This window comes from Mus musculus, chromosome 11 (genome assembly GCF_000001635.26).
Source record: "Mus musculus strain C57BL/6J chromosome 11, GRCm38.p6 C57BL/6J".
Taxonomy (NCBI): Eukaryota; Metazoa; Chordata; class Mammalia; order Rodentia; family Muridae; genus Mus; species Mus musculus.
This window is the reverse complement of record NC_000077.6, coordinates 79054635-79078586: the sequence shown is the minus strand read 5'-3', so window position 1 is coordinate 79078586 and position 23952 is coordinate 79054635. Positions and strand designations below refer to the sequence as shown.

At 50.6% G+C, this 23952-nt stretch overlaps 1 protein-coding gene across 11 annotated transcripts in view; it reads left to right on the top strand.

Moving 5' to 3' along the window:
• The window catches only part of Ksr1 (kinase suppressor of ras 1), a 133094-nt gene that overhangs the window by 67947 nt on the left and 41195 nt on the right, over window positions 1–23952 (top strand). For 8 of the 11 annotated variants that reach the window (XR_388355.4, XM_011248771.3, XM_011248770.3 and 5 more), the window contains exon 2: window positions 4101–4241. Coding sequence is in view for 8 of the 11 variants with exons in the window: in XM_011248771.3 (XP_011247073.1) it covers window positions 4101–4241 (141 nt within the window). In the remaining 3 variants the exon portion in view is untranslated. Of the gene's footprint in view, window positions 1–4100; window positions 4242–6811; window positions 7091–18478; window positions 18930–23952 lie in introns of those variants that run through there. The other 3 variants (XM_011248774.3, XM_011248773.3, NM_001348207.1) reach the window with 3 other exon arrangements.

Sequence of the window (23952 nt, the reverse complement as noted above, 5' to 3'; positions counted from 1 at the left end):
CCAGAGCAGTCGTACTGTCTGGTGCCAAGGGGAGAGAAGAAACCAGAGGTATCTAGGCAAGCCTACTTTTGGCCTTCCTATTTTTGAAAGTAAAGGAACCTGGGCCCGGGAAAGTGGCTCTGTCAGCAAAGCGCTTGCTGAGTTTGGATCTCCAACACCTCTGTAAAAGCTGGATCCAGTGGTGTACATCTGTAACCCCAGTGTTCAGGGGAGAGCAGGGACCAGTGGCTCTCCCTAGCTCATTGTCCAGCCAGTCCAGCTGAGTCAGTGAGCTCCAGGGTTAGTGAGAGATCCTGTCTCAAAAAAAATAAAGTAGAGAAGTAAATTGAAGACAAGGGTCTGCCTTTGGCGCTAAGCACGGGTGTGCATACTTGCACAGAAGTGATATCTCTACATACTTAGAGGAACATAGATCACAACGCACATTATGCTTAAACATTCCTGATCTGTTATCCCAAACATTATTCTGTGGTCAACATTAGCTATCATTGCCTTTAGCTCTTACCCCAGAGAGGGGGGTAACTCCAGAGATGGGCAAGCACCCCACTGCTATAGTCCTTGCCATTGAGGTGATGAAAGAGGACCTGAAGACCACCTGGCAAGGATGCTAACCATCACTGAGCAAGCATTTCCCTGCTCAGGCAATTTATTTGGTGTGGTCCCCCATCCCACCCCCAGGGTCCCATGTGGCTCAGGCAGGTGTCACACTTACTGTATAGCCAAAGATGACGTTGAACTCTTCTCCCACGTGCTGGGAGTACAGGTATCCACCACTGCCCTGGCTCAGGCTACACAGTTTCGCCTTTCAGGTTCATCAACCCTATTGTGACTGAGGCTGGCACTGGGAATCCCTTGACTGTGTTTTTCCACAGGGAACTGAGGCAGCGAGGGACTTTATGGCCAGCCTGTGGTCTCAGAGCTGAGTCTTCCCTCATGTCCCTGTGTCTTTGTGTGTGTGTGTGTGTGTATTTGGTTGGTTTGGTCTGGTTTGGTTTGGTCTAGTTATTTTGAGACAGGGTTTCTCTGTGTAGCCCTGGCTGCTCTTTAACTTAGAGATTCACTGACCTCTGCCTTCTGAACGCTGGAATTAAAAGTGTTCACCACCAAGCCTGGCTTATTTTTGATTGCGTGCGTGCATGCGTGCATGTGGGGGGGGTGGTATGTGCATATGAGTGCTTGTATCCTCACAGGTCAGAGGCTTGGGATCCTCTGGAGCTAGAGGAGCCCCAGACAATTGTTAGCCTCCTGGCATGGGTGCTGGGAACTGAACTCAGGTCCTCTGCAAGAGCCCTAAGCGCTCCTAACTGCTGAGCCATCTCTCCAGCCCATATTTACAATATTTTGAATGGACAGGATTTAGTTCATTGACAGTTCCACCCAAGTAGAGCTAACAGTCTTCCTCATGCCCAGGTGGTCTTCAAGGGTGGCCTGAGTAGCTTGCAGTTACACTGTGGGACTTGCATTTTTCTTGCCAGTTCCAAATATTCTTGTAGGTAGTTCAACAGTTCCACGTGTCGCTGCATTTCCGAGGTTGAGGCTGAGCCCCGGGGCTTTTCTCTAAGATCTTTGATCCTAACTATCAAAGCTCGGAGCAGAGAGTGGACCTTAGTGAGTGCTTGCTGTATACAGGACCTGCCAACTTGTTTGTGGGCTCACCAGAGCTTTTACACTGTGTAAACCTGGCTGTGTGGAGAACAGTGGGGCAAGTACTCTTGATGCAAATGGCTGTCAAGGTGGGCAGACCGAGGCCCTACCTGTGGCCAGCATCCTAGCGATGACGTGACGACTCTTAGCTCTGTAGGCGGCCACCCCGCTGGAACCTCTGGTGCTTTTAAATTCCGGAAAATGCAGATCTTGTGGGTTTTGTGGCAAAGAGGAAATGACACCATCGATGTGAGGTCCCCTGGCACACCCCCTGGGCTTGGCTGGCAGGCCTGCTGCGGTTTGTCTCAGAAAGTGGCCGTTTGGTGCTTCCGAGACTTCACTAACTTTCACAGAAAGTGAGAGCAGCCCCATCTCCCTGGGATGGGAACCCTAACACGCCAGCTGCTGCTGTTTTGCTTGGGCAGGATAGAGCACTGCTCCTCAGTAAGTGAGTTCACAGGAGACAGCAGCTCCAGGACCCCAGAGCTGCCAGCAGTCATAGCACAGCAGGGACTTGCCATGTTCCTCACTCAGCTCAGGCCCCATTGGCAGTGTTGCACAGCCCTGCCCCTGGCCTGCTTTGCGATACTTAACCCAGAACTCCAATATCTTTATATCCAATAAGGTATAGCTTGGTGGTAGGGTATGGAATGAGTGTGGCTGTGAGGCCCAGGCCATGTGCCAGGCTTCTGGGCATCTGATGGTACTCAGAGATGCAGACTGGGCATCTGATGGTACTCAGAGATGCAGACTAGACCTGTGGCTATGCAGAACTTGTAACCTAAAGGAAGAGAGCCAGACCAGCTGGAAGGACTGACAGTCACCTGGGTGAGGGCCTAGAGGCTTCCCGGAGGAAGGAGCGCAGACGCCTAGCCTAGGTCCAGGGATTCATGGCAAGAGGGTCATTGGCACAAAGATGAGCGAGGGGCTGAACATGGCTTGGGGAAGGCAGACAAGTGGAACTGGAGACCCTCAGACTAGCACTTCCCCACATCAGTTGGCCACAGCCAAAGTCCTATGTAAAACAGGTGTTATTAATCATCCCCCAGAGGTCCAGCCTGTGGGCCCCTCTCTGGGATGGATGGCTATTATTGACGATACTGTTAACATTAGGAGCCTAGCCGCCTCTTTCATCAGTGTGGAAAAGGGTAGTTTTGAGTTCTCACAGCTATCTGATAAGTAGGCCTGCCTCTGGTCAACCCTCAGAAGGTGTGGTTTGCAAGCCACTTATAGTGGAAGAAGAGACTGAGTGGAAATCCTGAGATTAGAACCCTGGGCTTTCCTTCCTCTGCCATTGGGAGCCCAAGTCACACCCAGGTGCAGTACCGGGCATGAGGGGGCAGAAATGGGTGAGATGGATACAGGCCCTGCCTTCATGGTGGGGCGGGGGAGCTTAACATGTTACTTGTGGGGGTCCTATATTCTAGTTCAGTATACTTAGTTCAGGCAAGCTTTTGCTGTTTGCTGTTTGGGAGAAATATTGAAAGTTATAGTAGCCTGGTCTCCACGAGTCTCATATTCACTAGATACCCCGGGCTTTCCTTGTTCTCTCTGGTTGCTGGTGCCCTCCCCTCTGTGGACCCTGCTGGGTCGCCTCAGCTGGAGGAGCCTCCTCTTCAAGCAGTTCCTAGCTGTGCTCTCTTTTGTGTCTTGCCTCTGCTCTGTGTTCCTCAGTGCTGGTCAGAACTCTGTGCTTGACCTGGGTCAGTCTGTCCTTGTTCAAGCTTATCTTGCTTGAGCCTTTTGAATGCTTTGGACATTGTTCCCTTGGGAAACACCAGGTCCATGTGTCTGGAATTTTCTGATATCCTTTCATTTAAATCCCCAATAGCTTGTGTGGAGACTCCAGTCCAGTCCCCTCCCAGTCACAGCTACCATGTTGATGCTTTTCTGTGCAGTGATGGGCTGAGAGCTTATCTCTTAAACTCTCTGAGGGAGGCTCTATTATCATTATCATCACACACACACACACACACACACACACACACACTCACTCACTCACTCACATATGAGGGAAGACCCTTTGCCCCAACCCAGACTGTCTAATCACAGTTGGAAGGTTGCCCCATCTTTCCAAGTTTCCCTTCATAGCCCTTTCTTGTTATCAGTTATCCATATCTGTGCCCCAAACAGGAAGGCTGGCTTCTGTTTAGCTTGCTCCTATTCTGACTAGTCATGACCCTTCCTGTTGCAGGGCTGGTTTTGAAGGCAGTGTAGTTGGCCGGCCTCAGCGAGGATGGAGCTCCATGCTTGTGGCCAGACTCTCCTAACTCCTCTACCTATGTGTAGTCTTTCTTCACCGTGAATAACAGACAGCAAGAGGGTTCCCCATGACCTACCATCTCTGTTCTCAGCATCTCCGTGGCATCTGCCTGAGCTCCCCCCAGAGGGCACATGGCTGCCACGTGCTTGTGCTCCCCATAAAGGTGACCTTTTCTTTGCTGGACTTCCCACAGGCAAAGCTGGTGAAATACATTTGCAAGCAGCAGCAGAGCAAGCTTAGTGTGACCCCAAGCGACAGGACCGCCGAGCTCAACAGCTACCCACGCTTCAGTGACTGGCTGTACATCTTCAACGTGAGGCCTGAGGTGGTGCAGGTATGTGGCAGAACCCAGGCCAGGGCAAGAGGGATGAGCGGGGACCACATCCAAACTTGAGAATGGCTGAGATGGAGGTGGGAAATGCTCTGCTCTTGGAAAAGGGCAGAGGATGGCATGCGAGCTGGGAAACAGCAGCAACCAGGAGCAACCCAGGATACCTGTGGCTATAGCAAGTGCCCCAGGTGCCATTGCCACATAAGCTGGGATAGCCCCACTAAACTGGCCATTCATTTGATCATCATGACAATGACCTTTCCTGGAATTCTTGACTCTATGGCTGTGACATTGTAACCTTGGGGCTAGAGAGATGGCCCAGAACTTAAGAAGAGCAGTTACTGCTCTTGCAGAGGACCTGGGTTCAGTACCAGGACCCAGGACCCACACAGTGGCTCACAGCCATTTGTAACTTCAGATCCAGGGGATCAGATGCCCTCTTCTGGCCTCCACAGTCACGATGCACACACATGCGTGCAGACAAAGCACTTATGCATATAATAAAGGAAACTAGATGATCTCATTCTGCTCAGAGTTCTATAAAGAAGGTCTTGCCATTCTTCTGTCATACTTGAGGACACACAGCTGGCAGGAGGCAGCCATGGGATTAGGAAACAAGAGCCTGAGCTCAGCTCAGTGTCCTCTCCTGACTGCCTGAACTGCGTTGTCTCCTTCAGTCCATCTTTCCATCTGTCCACATTCTACCCAACCTCACCCTACCTCTTAGCCAACAGTGCCCTTGGAGGGCATGTCAGGGTGCAGGGCGGCATCAGGGTACAGGGTGGCATCAGGGTGCAGGGCGGCGTCAGGGTGCAGGGCAGTGTCAGGGTACAGAGCGACACTCACGGAACTGACAGAAGTGGCCAGGTGGGAGCTATGCTTTACCAGGTCAAGTCTCATAAAATGGGAAAGACCGACCCTCATACAATCTCCTACATCAGTTCTAACCCTCGCTAGTGCTTACAGTTAAGTCCATTCAGTGTGGGCTCTGAGGCGAACAGAACAAGGGAAGGGTATCCTGCCTGTCTACCACTCAGGAAAACAAAACTAAACAACCCTTTGAGATTCTTATCCCTCCTGCCCCCATTTCTAAGGGGTTAGGACCAGCCAGCCACTGGTCTCAGGCAGCCCCGTACCTGCGCCTTTAGAGACAAGAGCTGTAGTCTAAAGCCTGGGTACCAAAGAAACAGTATAAAATTACTTTGTGTGTGACTTTTCCTGCCTGTGACATGTTGAAGGGACAGTCTTTTTGGACATATGTTTATAACATTAAAATTACTCTCCCCTGTCTATTTGGTATAGTTGATTGGTTGATTGCTTTTGAGGCAGGGTCTTGCCATATATCGCTGGCTGGTCTGGAACTCTATCTGTAGACCAGCAGGGTGGCCTCAGACTTGGGACGATCTTCCTGCCTCTGCCACCCAGACGCTGGATTATAAGCGTGAGTTGTGAGTCGCTGTGCTCAGCCGGTTTTTTGTTTGTTTGTTTGTTTGTTTGTTTGGCTGGTTGGTTTTGGGTTTTCAAGTGTGGCTGCCAGATTGGAATGTAAGAGTACCACTCATCTGGTACTTCTGGACACGGGGACCATCTAGAACAATCTCACGTTTTACTCTCATCAGTTGACGGTTAGCCCAGTGTGTTCTTTTTGGTGCTTCACACTTTTGTCTCTTATTGATTGTTTCTTTATTAGTGTCTCCTGATTGGGTGGTGCCAAGTTACCAGACAAAAGCCAACTCCAGCCATTGGCTATTAGACATGACAGTAACCAGTTTCGCTGTGACACTCTTTGTAAACGGCTCTGGAATTTTCCCTAGGAGATATCCCTGGGTGGAAATGTGCCTGTCCTGTCACAGGATTGGGGAATGAGTGAATCCTAGCCAAGATGTCCTAGGCCCCAGTTACCTTCATGTGTAGCGTGGTCCACGTTGTAGCCAGAAAGGGTGGGCTGGAAGAAGCCTGGGGGAAAATGCCTTTTGCAACTGGCTCCTTGAATGATAAAAGTTGCACGCCCGCACACACGTGGGTGCATCTAGCATATACACAGAGTATAATGAGCTACAATCTCTGTCTGTCTCCTCGCCCACCTTCCTGCTCATCAGTCAGTCTTCTGCCGTACAAGAAGGAGGTTGGACATGCAATGTGGACACAGATTTAAGTATATAGATTTGGAGGCTATACAGAAGCAAGCTGTCCCCATGCTGCCACTGTCCCCCGAATCTCATTGTACCTCCCTCATCCCCAGGATCTATGTCGGTACCTCCAAATGAGAACACAGCAGTTCAGGCATGTTCACAGAGCTGGTGACAAGGACAAACTTGTGCGTGGTTCAATCCAATGTGCTGGACTCTTGAGTGTGCCTTTCACCTCTTTGCTCTCTGAAGATATACTTGGCAGCCGGTTTTATGCCCCAAGGGATTCTCAGCAGATACCTCAAGACCTTGGGAGACTATCTTTGGGGGATGGGGCCCAGTGTGCCCAGGGCGGTGACTGATAATTTGGAGTGTGCCTTGTGGTGGCTGCTGGGTTAGAGGCCTCCCAGCAAGGCCGAGCTGTAGCTGGTGCTGAGTCAAGCCCTGGCTGAATCATGAAGTCCCAAATGACTCAGCAGAGCTGTGTGCTCAGTGAGCAGTGAGCTCCTGTGGATCTGAGGAGCGGACGGGCCACCAGGCCCCAAGGCCGAGTGCATGATGGGAGCCAGAGTGTCCCTCAGGACAGAGGGCTCTAGGAACAGAGGGTGGGGGTGAGAAAACAGGAACACTGCCTGCTGCCTGTGACCTCTCACCTGGAGACAGTTGACCATTCAGAAGCCAGCTGCTCAAGCAGAGATTATGTCCTGCCCATCTTCATGTGTGGTAGGTGCTGTCTTCCACCCTGTCTCCCCACGTCAATAGCTTGTTAGGCAATAGTTAGGATCCTCTCTTCCCATCCATTCTCTGGGTGTTCCTAAGCAGTGATGTGTCTGTGCACATGGACTCTGTCATAAAGACCAGGGCTCTCAGTCCTTCTGAGCCCTCTACCCTGCAGGAGGCCTGGGCCTTTAACACAATAGCATGCTTCTTACTGTGCCAGACTGGCCCTAGGCCATGGGCACTAGAAGCTAAGTAGCATTATCTGCCTGGCCTGCCTGCCCTAGTACCTTGGCCCACCTACTGTTAAAGGAAGCTAACAAATCCCCAAAGGGTTGGAAGGACAACTTGACTCCTACTGAGGTCCTGTTGGTGCCCTCATGAGATCACTCCAACCCTCACTCAGCATCCTAGCCTGCCATGGGGAGGTCCCAGAACCTGTCAGCCTCTCCAGGAAGCTGGCTAGAGGTCTCTGTAGTAATGTAGATCCTTCTAGAGAGACCCCCTGTTTGCTTGACTCTGAAGTTTGAGCTGGAAAGAGTCTCTTCTGAGGAGTACAGACTACAGAACTCAGCTCCCCTCTACTCCCCCACAAAATGGTCCCCAGTGCATATGAACGTGACAGGGTCAGTCGGCCAGGCAGTGTAGCATCTTCTGCCCCTTGCTCTGGATGGGAGTTACACGTTCTATGGCTCCCTGGCTGAACATGCCCTCTGAAGGCCCTCGGGCTTGCTGTTGGGGCTACGTTCCAACGGGAGCTGAACATCCTTGAGTTCTGTGGCCGCTGATGTGTGGGTGTGAGGGCACCCAGAATTTGAGGTGCTGTGCGTGTCCCAAGGGCCCCTCGATCTTCTCTCCCTGTGTATCCCAGAGCAGACCACTTCTTCCCTCTGAGCCTCAGTTTACCCATATCGGGAAAGATTCAGATAGTTTTTTTCAGCCTTCTCCTCAGGCTTCGAGAGACAGAGGGAAGCCAGAGCTGTAGAGTTGTGTCCTATGAGGCGGTCGGGAGGCTTCCAGGAACCGCGCTGCCTCTGTCACTGAAGCCCTCAACCAGGCTGGTCCGTGCCTCTGCTGTATGTCTTCCTCCAGTGATTTCAGTCCCATTGTCCTTCAGAAAGGTCTTCTCAACGCTTTCCCATTGGTCTCCTGGGGAACACATGTCCTGCGTTTGTCCTGTGGGCACAGCTGGGACCCCCTCCCCCACAAGCACATCTTCGCCTCACAGGCCCAAGCCAGGTTTCTTCGCTCATGGCTTTTCATGTGTCAGCTTTGCGTGTTTTCACCTTTTTGTGTTTGCTCCTGTTGCTTATCCCACGCAGGAAGTGATCAGGGCACAAATTAGAGGCCCATGGATGCTGAGAGACACAGAGTGCCTTCCAAGTGCATTCCACCCCATGCAGTGGCAGGGGTTGTTTATGGAGGGAGTGAGTGGAGGCCTCCCTGTGCCTGTGCTCTGAGATAAGCACCTTGTTTGCAGTTGCCAGGTACCCTGGCCAGGCTTCTCCATGCACGCTGCACTCATTGACACTTGACAGCTCCCGCGTGTTCCCTTCCTGCACTCATGGACACTTGACAGCTCCCGCGTGTTCCCTTCCTGCCTTTTGTTTGCTATAATGGGATCGTGCAGTATGAATTCTGCATGATGTCAGTCTTATTCTCGCCTTTGTGTAAATCCAGAAAATCCACCTCATTCTTTTAGAGCACAATAGTGAGAGAATTCTTCAGGATGTCTGACAGTGGGCCGGGGATGCAGCTCAGTGATAGGTAGGGGGCTGTTCCCTAGAAAGAGCAGCTGGCAAAGCTAAAGGGACAGCTAGCCTGCTGCGGTAGGAACAGAGACATCCTTTCTCCCCCTACTCCCCCCTCCCCCCCCCCCGCCTCTGAGAGACCTCCCCCAGACATACACACACTGAGTCCCTCAACACCTGAAGAAAGGAAGGAAGGGAGGGAGGGAGGAAGAGATCCTCCATTATGAATGATTGTGTTTGGATGAGACCACTTGCTTACACAAGTGCTCACTGTGACTTCAGCATATGAATAAATCTGTGAGCCTGTGCCCACAGAAGCCACATGTACCTGAAAAAGCTCTGTACCTACCTAGCCCCGGGGCACCTAGCAGGTGGGAAGCCTTTGGCAAGCCTTTTCTGGTCCAAGGGTGGTAGAAATGGATAACAATCAGTGGGGACAGAGGTTGGGGGTATTGAGGTTCCTCTCAGCATCTCTCTGTCCCTCTGCACACCAGGTCTAGAATGCCTAGCAGCTGAAGGGTCCAGCCTTGACATCTCACCACAGGGTGATGTGTCTTAGGGCATCTCCTGAAGCCTCCTGAGTGGGTGGGGGTCTTTCTGTGGTAGAATTTGTCCCTTCCACCTTTTGAATGTTGTTCTGACTGTAGCTCTTCACGGCTTTATGGCTGGAGGAAGACATAAGCAAGATCATGTATGTATGAGGCCATAGGAAGTACAAGGTTGCCTCCCTAGGGTGAGCTAGCCATCACCTTAACTTGATGTCACAGGGCTGGACAGTGTTTATGGTCACTTTCCAGGCAACAGTGTCTTTCTCGGTGGGTAAAGATAGAGGGATGTCGGGGCTGGAGAGATGGCTCAGCGGTTAAGAGCACTGACTGTTCTTCTGAAGGTCCTGAGTTCAAATCCCAGCAACCACATGGTGGCTCACAACCATCCATAGAGATCTGATGCCCTCTTCTGGAGTGTCTGAAGACAGCTACAGTGTACTTACATATAATAAATAAATAAATCTTTAAAAGAAAAAAGATAGAGGGATGTCAAGCCAGGACCACATGATAGCACATACCTTAATCCTAGGATTCAGGAAGGTGGAGTAGGAAGTTCATGATTTGGAGTCTAGCCAAGGCTACATAATTTCAAGGATAACCTGGGCTACATAGCAAGACATTGCCTCAAAAAGTTAATTATTACTTAATTAGTTCACATGCACGTGGAGCGACAGCTGCACGGGCAGGCTGAGGCAACTGAGCACTGGGACTCATTTGTCCTTACCTGTCTTAGCTAGGGTCACTGTTGATGTGATGAAACACCATGACCAAAAGCAGCTTGGGGAGGAGCGGGTTTATTTGGCTCACACTTCACATCACTGTTCATCATTGAAGGAAATCACAACAGGACCTCAAGCAGGGCAGGAACCTGGAAGAGCTGATGCAGAGGCCGTGGAGGGGTGCTGCTTACTGGCTTGCTTCCCCTGGCTTGCTCAGCCCACTTTCTTATAGAACCCAGGTCCCCCAGCCCAGGGGTGGCCCCAACCATAATGGGCTGGGCCCTCCCATATCTGTCACTAATTAAGAAAATGACCTACAGTCGTGTCTACAGCCCAATCTTACAGAGACAGTTTCTCAGTTGAGTCTCCCTCCTCTCAGATGACTCTAGCTTGGATCAAGTTGACAGAAACCTAGTCAGAATGTCACCTGAGTGTGTCCCAGCCCTCCACAGCTCAGAGGCTGCTGTGCCTCTTCTTTTATTTTATTTTAAGATAAAAAAAACTTTTTATTGAATCTTTGTAAGTTTGACATCATGTGCCCCAGTCCTACTCATCTCCCCACTCACTCACATCTGCTCTTTGTCCTTATAACCTTTCCCCGAAAATAAAACACACACACACACACACACACACACACACACACACACACACACACACACACACCACATACACATACACCATACACACACTTACACACACACACACCAACCCAAAACAGACAATGAAAGCATAGAAAACATCTCATCATGGAAGCTGTTACGTCACAGTGTGTGTCCCCCACAGTATGTATACCCCTCTGTCCACACATCTTCACTTACAAATGTTCGTTGCAGTGAGTCATTAGTTGTGTTTGAGATCTCAGGCTTCTGTGACACCATCAGTATTGGATCCTTACTGTGCCTCCTGGTTATCTCGTTGTCCTGTGTCATGGGGATCCTGCAGCTTTGGATCAGGACTGGCACTTTCACACACCCCAGCCATTTATGGATTATATAAATTTTGGTGTGGGGCAACTCAGAGCCCTGGATCTGGGCCTGGGTGGCAGCTGAGCTGGTCAGTGTGCTGACTCTCCCTTATCTGCACCACCAGGGGAACCTCTCCAGCACGGCTCCAGCTAGGTCACCCAGTGCTACCATTGGCAAGGGACAGGGCACACCCAAGCCTCTAAGAGCCAGCTCTACTGTGCTGCTTAGTCAAGGCTCTGGGCCCACTTTCCCTGGTGCTGCAGAAGGTGAGCGGCTGGACCAGCTCTTCCACTCTCACACCCTCAGGGCTGGCCCACCTGTGCCTTCGCCATCAGGGCTAGCTCTACTGTGCTGCCCAGATGAGGTACACAGAAGCCTGCACCCCAGAAGGGCTTCATCCGGTAAGGGACAGGGCCAGCTCATCACTCTCAATGACCCCAGGGCCTGCTCTCCTGACTGTGGCAGGTGGTTAGGGGCAGTGGTGGGGAGTGGCTTCACCCCTGCACCCACAGCTATGGCTTTTCTTTTTCTTTTCTTTTTGGGTTTTTTGTTTGTTTGTTTGTTTTTTGGTTTTTTTTTGAGACAGGGTTTCTCTGTATCACCCTGGCTGTCCTGGAACTCACTTTGTAGACCAGGCTGGCCTCAAACTCAGAAATCCGCCTGCCTCTGCCTCCCAAGTGCTGGGATTAAAGGCATGCGTCACCACCACCCAGCCAGCTATGGCTTTTCTTACCTGGAAATCTTGGATTCCTCTTCTTTCCCCACACCAGTGCGGATCCTGGACAGACGCTTTGCTTAATAGAACCTCAATGATGAGAAGGCTCTGTCCCCTCCAGTGTGTCCAGGAAATGATGTCTTAGATACACAGACAAACTGAATTCTTCAAGGTTCTATATCAGTGATTGTCAACCTATGGATTGTGATCTCTTGGGGTGAGATATCAAATGACCCTTTTACAGGGGTCACATATCAGATATTTACCTTATGGTTCATAACAGTAGCAAAATTACAGTTACAAAGTAGCAACAAAATGATTTATGCTTGCAGGGATAACAAAAACAGGAGTAACTGTATAAAAGGGTCACAGCATTCGGAAGGTTGAGAACCACTTTGATATCAAGAGCGTTAAAGTATGTGGATGTTGGGCTGTTACTACACTTGAGCTGTACAGCTCTTGTGTCTGCCTAAGAGGGCTTAAGCCAAGAGCTTAGATGCTGTGACACTCTCTGCCTCATGGGCTCCAGGTTTGGGTAAAACACAACTTGAGAGTTGACATAAGGTGCTCAAATGGAAGCCAGCATGAGAAGTATGATGCAAAGACACTCATCCCAGGCAGTCAAGGAAAGTCCACGTCAGAAAGACATCAGGCAACACCAGAGAAGTCGTTGTTCATCCCGAGTAGGGCAGGAAGAGCACCGAGACAAGGGAACAGTATCTGTGGGGACCCTGAGGCTGGAAAAAGCCAGAGCTGTGCTCCTAGGATACAAGGGAGAAAGGCTGGGAGGAGCCTGGGCCAGCTCAGGAGCTCTGTGTGTGTGTAGCAGAGAGCGTGGGTTTGACTTGAGGAGGGTAATTGAAGCATGTGTGAGAGCTAGGGAGGAAGGTTGGATATTGGAATTCTTTTATGGAAAACAAAGCTCCCACTGGTGAGCAGGCAGAGAATAGCATGGGTTTGCTGGAGAGATGCAAAGAAGAAGGCAGCAGCCTGCTTGCAAGTGGGGGCCCTAAGGCCCAGAGACGGGTCAGAGGCAAACCCCACCCCTTCAATACTGACCGTTTCCAGCCACCCTTGCCCCACAGGTTAAGTCTGAACATCACAGCTTGGGATTCTGGCTGCAACTAGGGAAATGACTTCAGAACCCGCTGGCCAGGAGCCATTTTTCCCCCTTCAGCAATTTTCCTGTTGGAAGTTGTTAAAGGAAGTGGGAAAGGCCAGCTGGGATCAGTTCTAGCAGGCAGGAGGCAGATGCTGCGAGGAACCTGTGGTCCAGCACAGAGCCTCAACGTTTGCCCTTACATAAGTTCCTGCAGCCGGTGCTTCTGAGCTGAGGATGTCCCTGGGCCTGGAAAAGGGCTTTATGTTGTGGACCAGTAGGCAGGATTCTCTTCCCCTTTTCTTCTGTCCTCTCAGCCTTCTCTGGGATGAGCACCTGGCCATTGCCACCATCTTGGCCTCCCACTGGCTGTAGCTTTATTGGCCTGAGAAGGGTGGCTTCAAAGACAGGAAGGTTCTCTAAGAAGCAAACTCACATAAGCACATTGGCTCTTGAGGTATAGATCAACAGAGTGAGTCCTATGGCCCTTCCCCCAGCCTTTTTCTCCTTCTTTCCAGCCCCACATCTCCCTGAGAAGCCAGAGGCCTGGCTGATGATCTCAGGCAGCTGAGAACCTCCATCGTGCTGCCTTGAGGAGGAATCTGTATAGAAATGTCAGCCCCCGTTGCCTATTGCTAGAGGAAGTGAGATTGTTGTATTAGATGCTGGGTCTCAGCATGGATGCTGGATCTCAGGGGTAGCTTGGTCCACTGGACCACAGACTCCTCTCCTCCCTGCTTGGGATGGGCCAGCAGAGGCCCAGTGGGTGACCACACACTTCTGTCAGTCACATTTAACCACACAGAGGAGCTGAAGTTGGGATGTGAAGGGGAAGATGGAAGTGACAAGGCTTTGTATGTATGAGTGTGATACATGCACACATGTGCACACGGGTCACAAACGTGCACACACACAATCCTGTTTAATCATCATGCCTAGAAAAGGGGGGAAGGGGCCTCATTTTCTGGTTTAGCAAGCTTAAGCTCAGAAAAATTAAGAACTGTACACTGAGTTAGCTGCTGGTAAGGTCAGAGTTCTAACTCAGGTTGTTGTGACCCAAAGCCATGGGATCCACCTCAGCCCAGGCCCCAGAACAGCCCAGTTCAGCGTAGCTGTCTCTGGTGGTGTGACAGAGCTGGCTGCCTTCCTCTCACGTTCTTTCCCCCTTCACTGCCCTTAACCTTCTCTCTCTTCTTTAATGCCCGTTCATTGTGTAGTCAGTCGTCAATCATTTACGTTTTGCTAGGTACCCAAATGAATCATCTCACCCTGGGGAGGTTGCAGCTGCAGAATGCACTCGTTACAAATCGTCACCATGCCAAGCGGAGTGTCTGAGGGCTGCAGGTCCCAAGTGGAGAATGGACATCACTCTCTCACTAGTTAGCTTACTCTCAGTAGCATGTGCTTAGCCATGGTTGTATAGAGGGCACCATTCTAAGTAATGCCACTTTATCTTTTCTGATCCTGAACCAAGTATCTATTAAGATTCTGAGGTAGGAGAGCCACTGGGCTCAGGCAGTCGGTAAAGAGTCACGGCTAAGAGCATGCCATATAACTTCGTGTTGTGTGGTGCTGTGAACTACATACCCATTTCCTAGTTCTTTGGAGTTCTAGGTCACTGAGTGTAGATTGCATGGGCTATAAGGACAGGAATCTCGCTCTTCAGTTGTGGTTCTCAGTGTGTACACACCGGCGTGCTTTCTGAATGTTTAAGTTCAAATACCATCCAAAGCCTTTCTGCCCCCTGGGGCTGAGATGTCACAGGAGTAAGTGAAAAAGGCACTCCAGCTATCGCTGGGGCCCTTGAATTTGCCAGTCACTGCGGCAGCTATTTCTGGGCTGATGTGTCTGTGGGCCACAGGCTGGACTTGGATAAACAGCATGTGCCTGTGGCCCATGCCTTTGGAGTAGTGTGTGCTCAGCCTCCTCTGGACACTGCCAGCTTCCAAGCCGCCAGCTTGCATGTGTGCTCCCTCCTCCTCAGGGAGGGCAGCCGTGAGGCTTGCTCTAAAAGAGATCTGATGAGCCAGGTTGCTTAGGAAAATGTTTGTGTCAACTCTGCCCTGCTTCAGTTATTGTAAGTCACGATTTCTTCCTTGGCTCCCTTTTGTGTGTGTGTAGGGTATGCTCATGTGTGTGCACAGGAGCTGTGTGCACATGGAGGCTCAGAGGGTGTTGGATACCCTGCTCTATCACTTCTTCACCTTAATCCTTACAGGCAGGGTCTCTGACTGAACCTGGAACTTGGTTGGTCGCCTGCAATCCCCAATGACTATCCTGTCTCCACCCACATAGTACCCAGGCTCCTAGTGTGCACATAGCCACGCTCAGTTTTTTTTAATGTGGGTTCTGGGGATTCGAACTTGGGTCTTCATGCTTGTACAAACAGGCTCAATCACTGAGCTATCTATCCTTAGTCTGTCACCCTTCTTTTCAATAACTAGCAGCAGGTAAATCTCAGGGTTCCCTGTTCCCAAAAGCATATCCCACTTTGACTAAGGCTGTACAGGTGACCCATCTGAGTTGCCATCGGCCAGCTGTGTGCTTGGGCAAGTCCCTTAACTTCTCTGTGCCCATTTTCTCATCTGCTGGTTGTTCTGGTGAGAAACGTGGAGTCACATCTGGTCCCTTCTGCCTCCTCTACCCCCACACTCAGCTCCCAGCTGACATGGGCTCCGTTTCCATGCATGTCCCAGATCCATCTGTGTCTGTTCCATTGGCAGCATACTCCATCACTCCCAGATCCATGTCCCCTCCCTCCGTTTCATTTTTTATGAGCCCACAGTGGTTTTGCTTCAAGATCACATCGAGAAAGCCGGCTTTTCTGAGTCTAGTCCTGTGTCGAGATCCAGTCACACTCAACATAAAGTCAGGCCTTGTCACCATTCCTAAGACCCTGAAGTATTCAGTGTCCGTATCCTTCCACAACTCCTGCCTCTTCCCTCTGCCCAGGCATCAGAACAAGGCAGGTTGCTTCCTGTAACAGCCACAGACCCTCGTATGTTTGTGTCTTCTGCCCACATGGGTCTATGTCCTCAGCCTAGTGTCTCCTCTTCCTCTGCAGGGCTGAGAAGTCAGGACTCTATCGAAGCTGCCATGTCTAAACCAGATGCCTCCCCTCCTCTCCACAGCCATGTGCAGTGCTCTCCATAGCACTCATTCACAAATTCCAATTACACATTGTAGTTAGTTTTGAATTTGTTCTTTATTTTGGTTCTTGCTGGAAAAAAACAATACTATGCTCACTCTGATATCCCCAAGTACTGAATAAAGTCCTCTGCACACACAGCTCTTTATTGATTGGAATGAAGGATGGATAGATAGGAAAAGGGCAGGGTACCAGGGACAGTGAATACTTACGATGCAAAGCTGATGCACACTCCTCCCACTAGTCAGTCCTTCTCCGTAGTAAATGTAGCTATCCAGTAGACCTAAGGCAGGAGCCCAGAGAGGTGTGTGTACAGGAGCGGTACCATTAGGACGTGTCTCCTGGGTGAACAGCCCTGTGTGCCAGCGTGCAGGACCACGGCAGCTCAGCCACGCTTCTCAAGGCAATTGTGCCTGTCAGAGGGGCCACGGGGACTGCTTCCCTTTGAACTGTAGCTGCCATCTCAGGGAGGGCTCTGATTGGATAGACTTTAGTCACATGCTCACAGACTGTGACCAGCAGCCGGTTAGGAAGATGGAGAGTAGAGGTCAAAGGGCTCAGCCTGGGTGGAGGCTCCCCCCATTTTATGGTAGCATCTCATGATTGCAGGCTGGCCTTGCACTCACTGTGTAGACAAGACTAGCCTTGATCATGTGACCTTCATGCTTCCACATTCCCAAGTACTGGGATTATAGGTTTCCACCACAGTGCCCAGACTAGATTTTCCCTGCTATTTAGTACTTATTCATATGTTCATGTTCAAAATGTGTGAAGATGGGGCTGGAGAGATGGCTCAGTGGTTAAGAGTACTGACTGCTCTTCCAGAGGTCCTGAGCTCAAATCCCAGCAACCACATGGTGGCTCACAACCATCTGTGATGGGGTCCAATGTCCTCTTCTGGTATGTCAGCTACAGTGTACTCCTATACATAAAATAAATAAGTCTTTTTTAAAATGTGCAAAGACTAGGGAGTAATAATAGTTCTGTTTACTAATTGTTTATCTCATAGTCTCAGTGCTGGGGGGAAGAAACGCTGCTAAAGTGACTGCTTCCTTCTGGGGAGACTTCTTTATTACGATCCTTTAAAAAAAAAGATGTATTTATTTTATGCATACGAGTGCTCTCTCTGCATGTACACCTGTATGCCAGAAGAGAGCATCAGATTCCATTATAGATGGTTATGAGCCACCATGTAACCTCTAATTCATGTCTCTGGCTCACACCCATTTCTTGTAATGGTGTAGTTCACATGTGAATTTAGGCTATAATTATTTAGCGAGGACTCTCAGTATTCCTGCGACTGAGGTGATCTGTACCTAGATGGTCCCATCCGCTTCTCCAAGTGACCTTCAAGAAAGCATTCTGTAATGCTCAGTGTGCAGCAAATGGGACATGTCACCCACCTGAGGCAACAGAGGTGGATAGTGGCAGAGCCAGGATGCATCTCCAGGACGTCTGGCTGCAAAACTGGGACACAAAATTCTCCTTCTCCTCTTTGTTTTCTCTCCCTTGGTTCTCACAGACAAGCTCTTGTCTCTTTCCCTCTGGTGCACGAGGTCTTTACATGCTTTGAATTTTTTTTTCGTGTGTACATGTGCTCATATATACATGCATACATGCGTCTGTGGAGAACACAGGTCAGCACCACACGTCCTCCTCATTGCTCTTCACCATGTATTTTGAGACAGGGTCTCAGTCGGGCGTGGTGGTGCACACCTTTAATCCCAGCAGTTGGGAAGCAGAAGCAGGTGAATTTCTGAGTTCGAGGCCAGCCTGGTCTACAAAGTGAGTTCCAGGACAGCCAGGGCTACACAGAGAAACCCTGTCTCGAAAAACAAACAAACAAACAAACAAACAAACAAAAAACAGAGACAGGGTCTCACTGAGCCTGGGATTCACTGATTCGTCAGACGGTCTGGCCAACAAGTCTGAAGGAAATTACCATCTCCACCTCTCCAACCCTGACAGCTGTGGGCCACCTTGCCTGGCTTCCTCTACTTGAGTTCTAGAGCTCTGAACTCAGGTCTTTAGGCTTGTGGGACAAGCACTTAACCAACTAATCCATGCCCCCTCCCAGTACCCTTAATTTTATTTATATTAAAAACATTTATTACTTTAGAGTAGCATCCCCAAATCTAACTATAAGTGTTGATTTTAGGAAAATTAGAAAGTACAGAAAAACTTCAAAAGGAAAGTGAAATTGCTCCAAACGTTGGCAGTCCACCCTGCTCTGGAGTCCTTCTCATTTTTTTTTCTTGTTTTGAGAGAGGAAGGGTCACTGGTCCTTGTGTCACTTCTAGCTGTGTGACAGCCACCACATGCTCCTTTGGTGCTGTCTTATCTGCTCTTCAGGGCACACTGTAACTCTCAAGGTTCTTGTGTGCCCCGAAAGTGTTAGAGGCTATGGGGGTTAAAGGGTAGTTGCAGTTCACTTGGAGGTGGGGAGTCCCCAGATGACTCACGGGAGGTGAGAGAGAACGGTGCTCCCCCCTGACTCAGTTCCTGCTGTTTGCAGGGAGGCAGTGAGGCAGGGAAAACTGGGTTCTGGCATCCTGGGTCCCCACCCCCTGCCATGAGGCCGCCCAGAGCCTCTGTCTCTGCCTCATGCCCAGCACCTGCTCTGGGAAGTATGTGCTGACTCCCCAGCTCCCAGGCACAAACTATTTTTGGCTACAGTGACCATTCGCTAGTAATGAAAACAGAAACCCCTCTCCCTGCCTTGCTTTTCCGTGGGACAGTGCTCTGGGGGCCAGGGCTGCAGTGCTCAGGGCCCCCTCACCATGCATTGCCTGTGGAGTTGGGTGACCACAAAGGCGTCAAGGGACCCAGAAGCCCCACCACCCACCTTGCCGAGAGAAGCCCAAGGCTCAAGCCAGCCTGCACCAGATGAGAGTTGTGAGGTAGGCAGCAGAGGGCCTTCATTTGGGTCCTCGGAATGGGTCCCTTTGGCTGGACCCTGAGTCCTTGTTTTGCCAGCTGGCTCTAGAACACACCAGAAAAGCATGCACCTTAGGGGGGGTGACTGTCGTTTCATGTCCCATTCCCTTCCTTATGGCTAAGGAGCCGTCCGAGTCTTAGATGTAGATGGCCCCCATTTTTATAATGAAGGGGTTGGCTGTTTTCATGCTTCTGGTTGAGACAGGACACACTTGTTTTGAGCCTGCTGTATCCATGGGACCTGACCTGTTCCTGCTATGAGGGGTTGAGCTCACCTTACCCTTTAGTCTTCTGGTCGGTCAGGACAGGGAAGTTGGGCCACATAGAGAATCTAAGTGTTGGCTGGAGAGAAATGGGGCCAAGACCCAGGTTGCAGTGGCCCAGGATGAGTAATGGAACCCTTCAGAGTATGTATTTATAGCTAGCAAGCACTTAATGCCTGAGCTACTTACTGAGTGGTGGCAGTACCCATAATCATTACTTACATGGTTCAACTGATTAGAGAGGAGGACGCTCACCGAGAAGCTGTGTAAGAATCGGTGGGCCATGGGCCCCTGTAAACCTTGGCTCTTGTCTTGGAAGCTAGCTGTTGGATATAGCTGGTGCTTTGAGGTTCTCATCTTCCTGTTATAATAAAACGTGTTCCTGTCACCGGAGTTAGGGAAGGTACGGTGGGCAAGATTTGTTCCCTTCTATCATCTGTGTTAGGGACTTGGCAGGTTCTAAAGTGACATCCTAGGACTGTTTGCTTTGGATTACATAGGGCTCTGGTCCCACAAGCCCAGCGTGTGGCTTGGCACCACTTGGGCAGTCGTCTTTGGAAAAGAGGCTCAGCATAGGAGTCAGGGGCTTCCCCTCAGCTTCTGTGTGGCACCAGCTCAGATGACCTAGAAGGAATGGCGCCTTGACAAATGGGTAGGGAGGGCTTGCTGAGAGCAGAGAAGACCCTGAGCAGGTGAAGTCCTGAGGGAATGTGTGCTGTTGATGTGGGCACAGCCATGTCAAGGACCCCAGAGTCTCAGGGGTTCTTGGAAAATAGGAAAGCCTTCTCCACAGGCTAGGACAGAAATGGCAAAGCCTCCCTTGTGGAATCAAGTGTGAGTGTTGACAGTGTGCACAGAGAATGTCTGCCCTACTCCTCCCCCACGTTTATGGCCTTAAGGCTGTTTCCCTACAGACACCACTCCTACCAAGATTAGCTAGACCTGTCACTTTGATCCAGATGCATCCCATAAACTCTGCCCCTTGTTTATTTGTGTATACTAACCCTGCCTCCTTGTTCAGCTGGATGCCATGACACCTTCCTGCTTCCTATGTGACAATCACACAGTTTCCCAGTGCTGCGCTTTCTCCATCTAACTGCCCCGGCCACCCAACCCCAGCCTTGTCTATATGTGTCCGTCCTCTCTCTTGTGGTTCCCATTAGTTCATGGACATTGGGAGATGTTGGGAGGCCCGCCATGAGGTATGGCCTGTTCTGCTGTTGGTTCCTGTGGATGCAGATAACCGGGGCCTGGTCCCAGAGCTGCTGTTTGGATAACACAAGCAGGTTTCCTCCTTTAGGTCCTGTTTTTTTTCTTTCTTCCTCTGTAAATTCACTTGTGGCTACATTATCTCTAAGGTCTCTTTGAAGTCTGCCTCCAACTTTGGCAGCCGATGGGTTTCTCCTTATTTTATTGGGTATCCACTGGCTCCTTTCATGTCCTCAGAACCTGGTAGCTATGGTGACAGCCCCCCCTGGCTTGGGTCTTAGCCGCCCTCTCAGAAGCTTTGTTGGGCTTCCATAGCTTTGAAGCCCAGTGCTGCTGTGGGGCCTTTAGTGTTCAGCAGCCCTGGAAAACTACTGCCTGCCCTTGGGTCGCCTGAGAGGTCTCTAGCTGCTCCTGTCCGGGCGTCTTAGGGGAGCTCTGAAACAATGAACCCTTGTCTCTAGACAGAGAATCTGCTTCTCAGGTCTCTGGCCCTGGGCTCCTGCCTGCGTATAACCCAGTTTATTCCCTTCTGGGACAGACAAACTACCCAGCAGACAAACCTCCCATGCTAATGTGGTGATCTGCTAGAGGGGTCTGTGATTAGGTTTCTGGTCCTGTAGGACTGAAGCTTGGGGGTCAGGCATGTAGCTGCAATCCACTTGCAGCAGAACTCGCCAGCTGGTCTCAGAATCCTGCAAACCTGGAGGAGGTAGATGCAGGTATGAAGAGGGGAGAACTGGGGCCGGGGATATAGGTCAGCTTCTGCTTAGAATACATGGGACTCCTGGGTTTAGTCCTTGACACTGAGAAAATGAGGGGAAGGACTTGAACAGGGGAAATATTGGGGACCAGCAGACGGTAAAGATGGCTGGAGGCATGGCAATGTCCCTGTACTATGTCAGGGACTTAGCTGACTCTCAGGAGGGCTAGGTTACCCATAGGAAATGCTTCAGACTAGCCCTTGTCCTTTCCAGCACCCTGAACTTCTGGGGCAGGCCCAACTTTGTCACGGCTCCCCATTTCCTTAAAGAAGTGCCTTGATGTGGTTGGCACAGCATATGGTCATTTGTCACCCAGCTGTCACCTGCTCGCGTGGTGCCTGCTGCATCAACAAAGGAGGCCAGGGAAACCTGATGATCTGGGAGCTGTGCCTTAGAACAGGGGATGGTTGGGGAAGGGCCTCTGGTCCCTCTGCATAGCTGTTTTGTGCGTTATGGGAGTTTCTCACTTGCCAGTTCCCCAGAAGCAAAATGTCACTCAAGGGTTTATGTAGCTCTTTGGCTGTAGTCAAACTACCCTGACCCCAAGACTTCCTTTCAAACAGTCTTTAATTTTTTTAAAGATGTATTATTTTTAAGTCTACGTGTGCACACATGCACATGAGTGCAGGCGCCTACAGAAGCCAGAAGTATCAGCTCCCCTAGAGCAGGAGCTATAGGTGGTTGTAAGCTGCTAGTCACAGGGTCTGGAACTGAACTCCAGCCTTCTGCAAGAGCAGTGGGTGTTCTTAACCACTCAGCAGTCTCTCCAGCCCGGTCTCTGGCTGGTTTGAATGGGTATCCCAGGGTGGTTGTGTTGTCTTTTGCTTTGTTTCATGTTGGAGATTGAACCCGGAGTCTTGAAGAAACTATCTAGTTTTGATGTGAGCGTTACTGTTGGGTCTTGTGGATAATGGTTTTTATTTTCTGAGAAAGCCTCTTTCTGTAGCTTAAGCTGGCATCGAACTCACAACCTTCTCTTTACTCTGGGAGGGTGTGGAGTAAGGGAAGCATCAATTCCTCCAAGCTTGGGTGCATGTGTGTTTCTCTCATGGACCATGTCTAGCCACTTTCAACTGGCAGTGGAACAGGTCGGCTTGGAAATGTGGGCACAGGTTGTGGGTTTTGAGTGGCAGGTGTGGGCCTGGCCAGAAGCCTGTCCTAGATGACCCCTTCCTGCTGACGTTGTACTGGGGTGGGACCAGGGATGCTGGTGCAAGGGGAAGCAGGAAAGGAAGAACAATGGGGCCAGGCCTCTGGGAGATGAAGCCAGACATAGCTGGCAAGTACTTATGGAGTGACTGAATAAGCCCACTTGAACAGGACTAAAGAGCTCTGATCCACAGACCAGAACTAGTCCACTATTGTTTAAAGAATGAAGGTTCTTGATTTGGTTTTTTTGTTTGTTTATGTGTTTGATTGTTTTGTTTTTTTTCATTTTTAACTGTCAGAGAGGGGAGGGCAAAATATTTTGTGACACATGAAAATGGTATAAAATTCAAGTTTGAGAGTTACGGAGTGTCATTTGAACATGACCACACCCACTCGTTTACAGTGTCATCTTGGGGGACGTTTGGGTACAGTCATGGCAAAGTGGAAGAAGGGGCCTTTCTGTGCCTTTTCTGGGAGACTGCTATGAGGCAGGCCCTGGTGGGTAGCACTGAGGCTGGACAGTGGTACTGTGTGCAGTCTAGAACTGGAGAGCTGTACTAGGCAGTCCTGGAAAGTACCAGGAAAGGGACTGGCTTACATTGCTGAGGAGCCTGAAGTAGAGGCAGGGCTGAGGGGCAGAAGGGGAGGAGGCCTTCTGGGAGCCCCTTACAGGGGTGGGGCTGAGGGACAGGAGGGGACAGGCCTCCTGGGAGCCCCTTGCAGCTGCTTCCATCCCACTGCTAAGAGTTCGCCCTAAGTATGCTCTCATTCCAACTGTCCCCTCTACTCTGGCTGGAGGTACAGTGTGTCTGTGTGTATGTGACCCACACCAGGCGGAGCGGTCCCTGGCATAACTACTGTCCTCTCGCTGGCCCACCTGTGTTTCTAAGTATAGACGCAGGCTGCCCCGTGGCTGCTGGTAAGTCCCAGGATACCATCTGATACCCAGCGTGACCTGTGACCCTAGCCATTGCCAGCTGCTGGAGACAGGGGATGGGGACGTATTTGGCTAGACCCTTCCCTGCCTTCTGCTACAGAGAACAGAGACTAGTAGGCTCCTGTTAATGGCATGGCTTAATTGTCACAGGCTGGGCTGACAATTGGCCCTGCTTTCTCTTTATTACCAGAAAGGATAATTTAATGTCACTCACTGGAAAACATAAGTCATGGTTTGAGGGAAAGCAGCAGAGAGAGCCGAGGAGGCAAGTGTTCCCGCCACCCGCTTGTGGGCCATGTGAGCCCCAAGGCATGTTGGGTCCATGGCTGGGGCATATGGCTTCTCTCAGCTTCTACTTAGCATATTTTATCTCGGTTCAGCAGCTGGAGTGAGTAGCAGTTCTAGAAGCCATGTGGGCTTCTCAGGTTCCATCCCTGCTCCAGCTCTCCAGAGCATAGCAGAAGGAGGCAGGCTTTGTTCTTGGCTTTCAGATGGCCATTTTCTCCAGGTGGGTGGTCAGCAAGGGACCTCTCAAGCCAGAGAGGGTTTCCCAGAGGCCCTTCCCATGAGTTCCCTTGGAGCAGGAGGCAGGCTGATCCCTAATCTTGTGGTCCCCTAGCATACATGGGAGTGATTCTGGTTAAACAGACTCCCCTGTGCTGTGCTG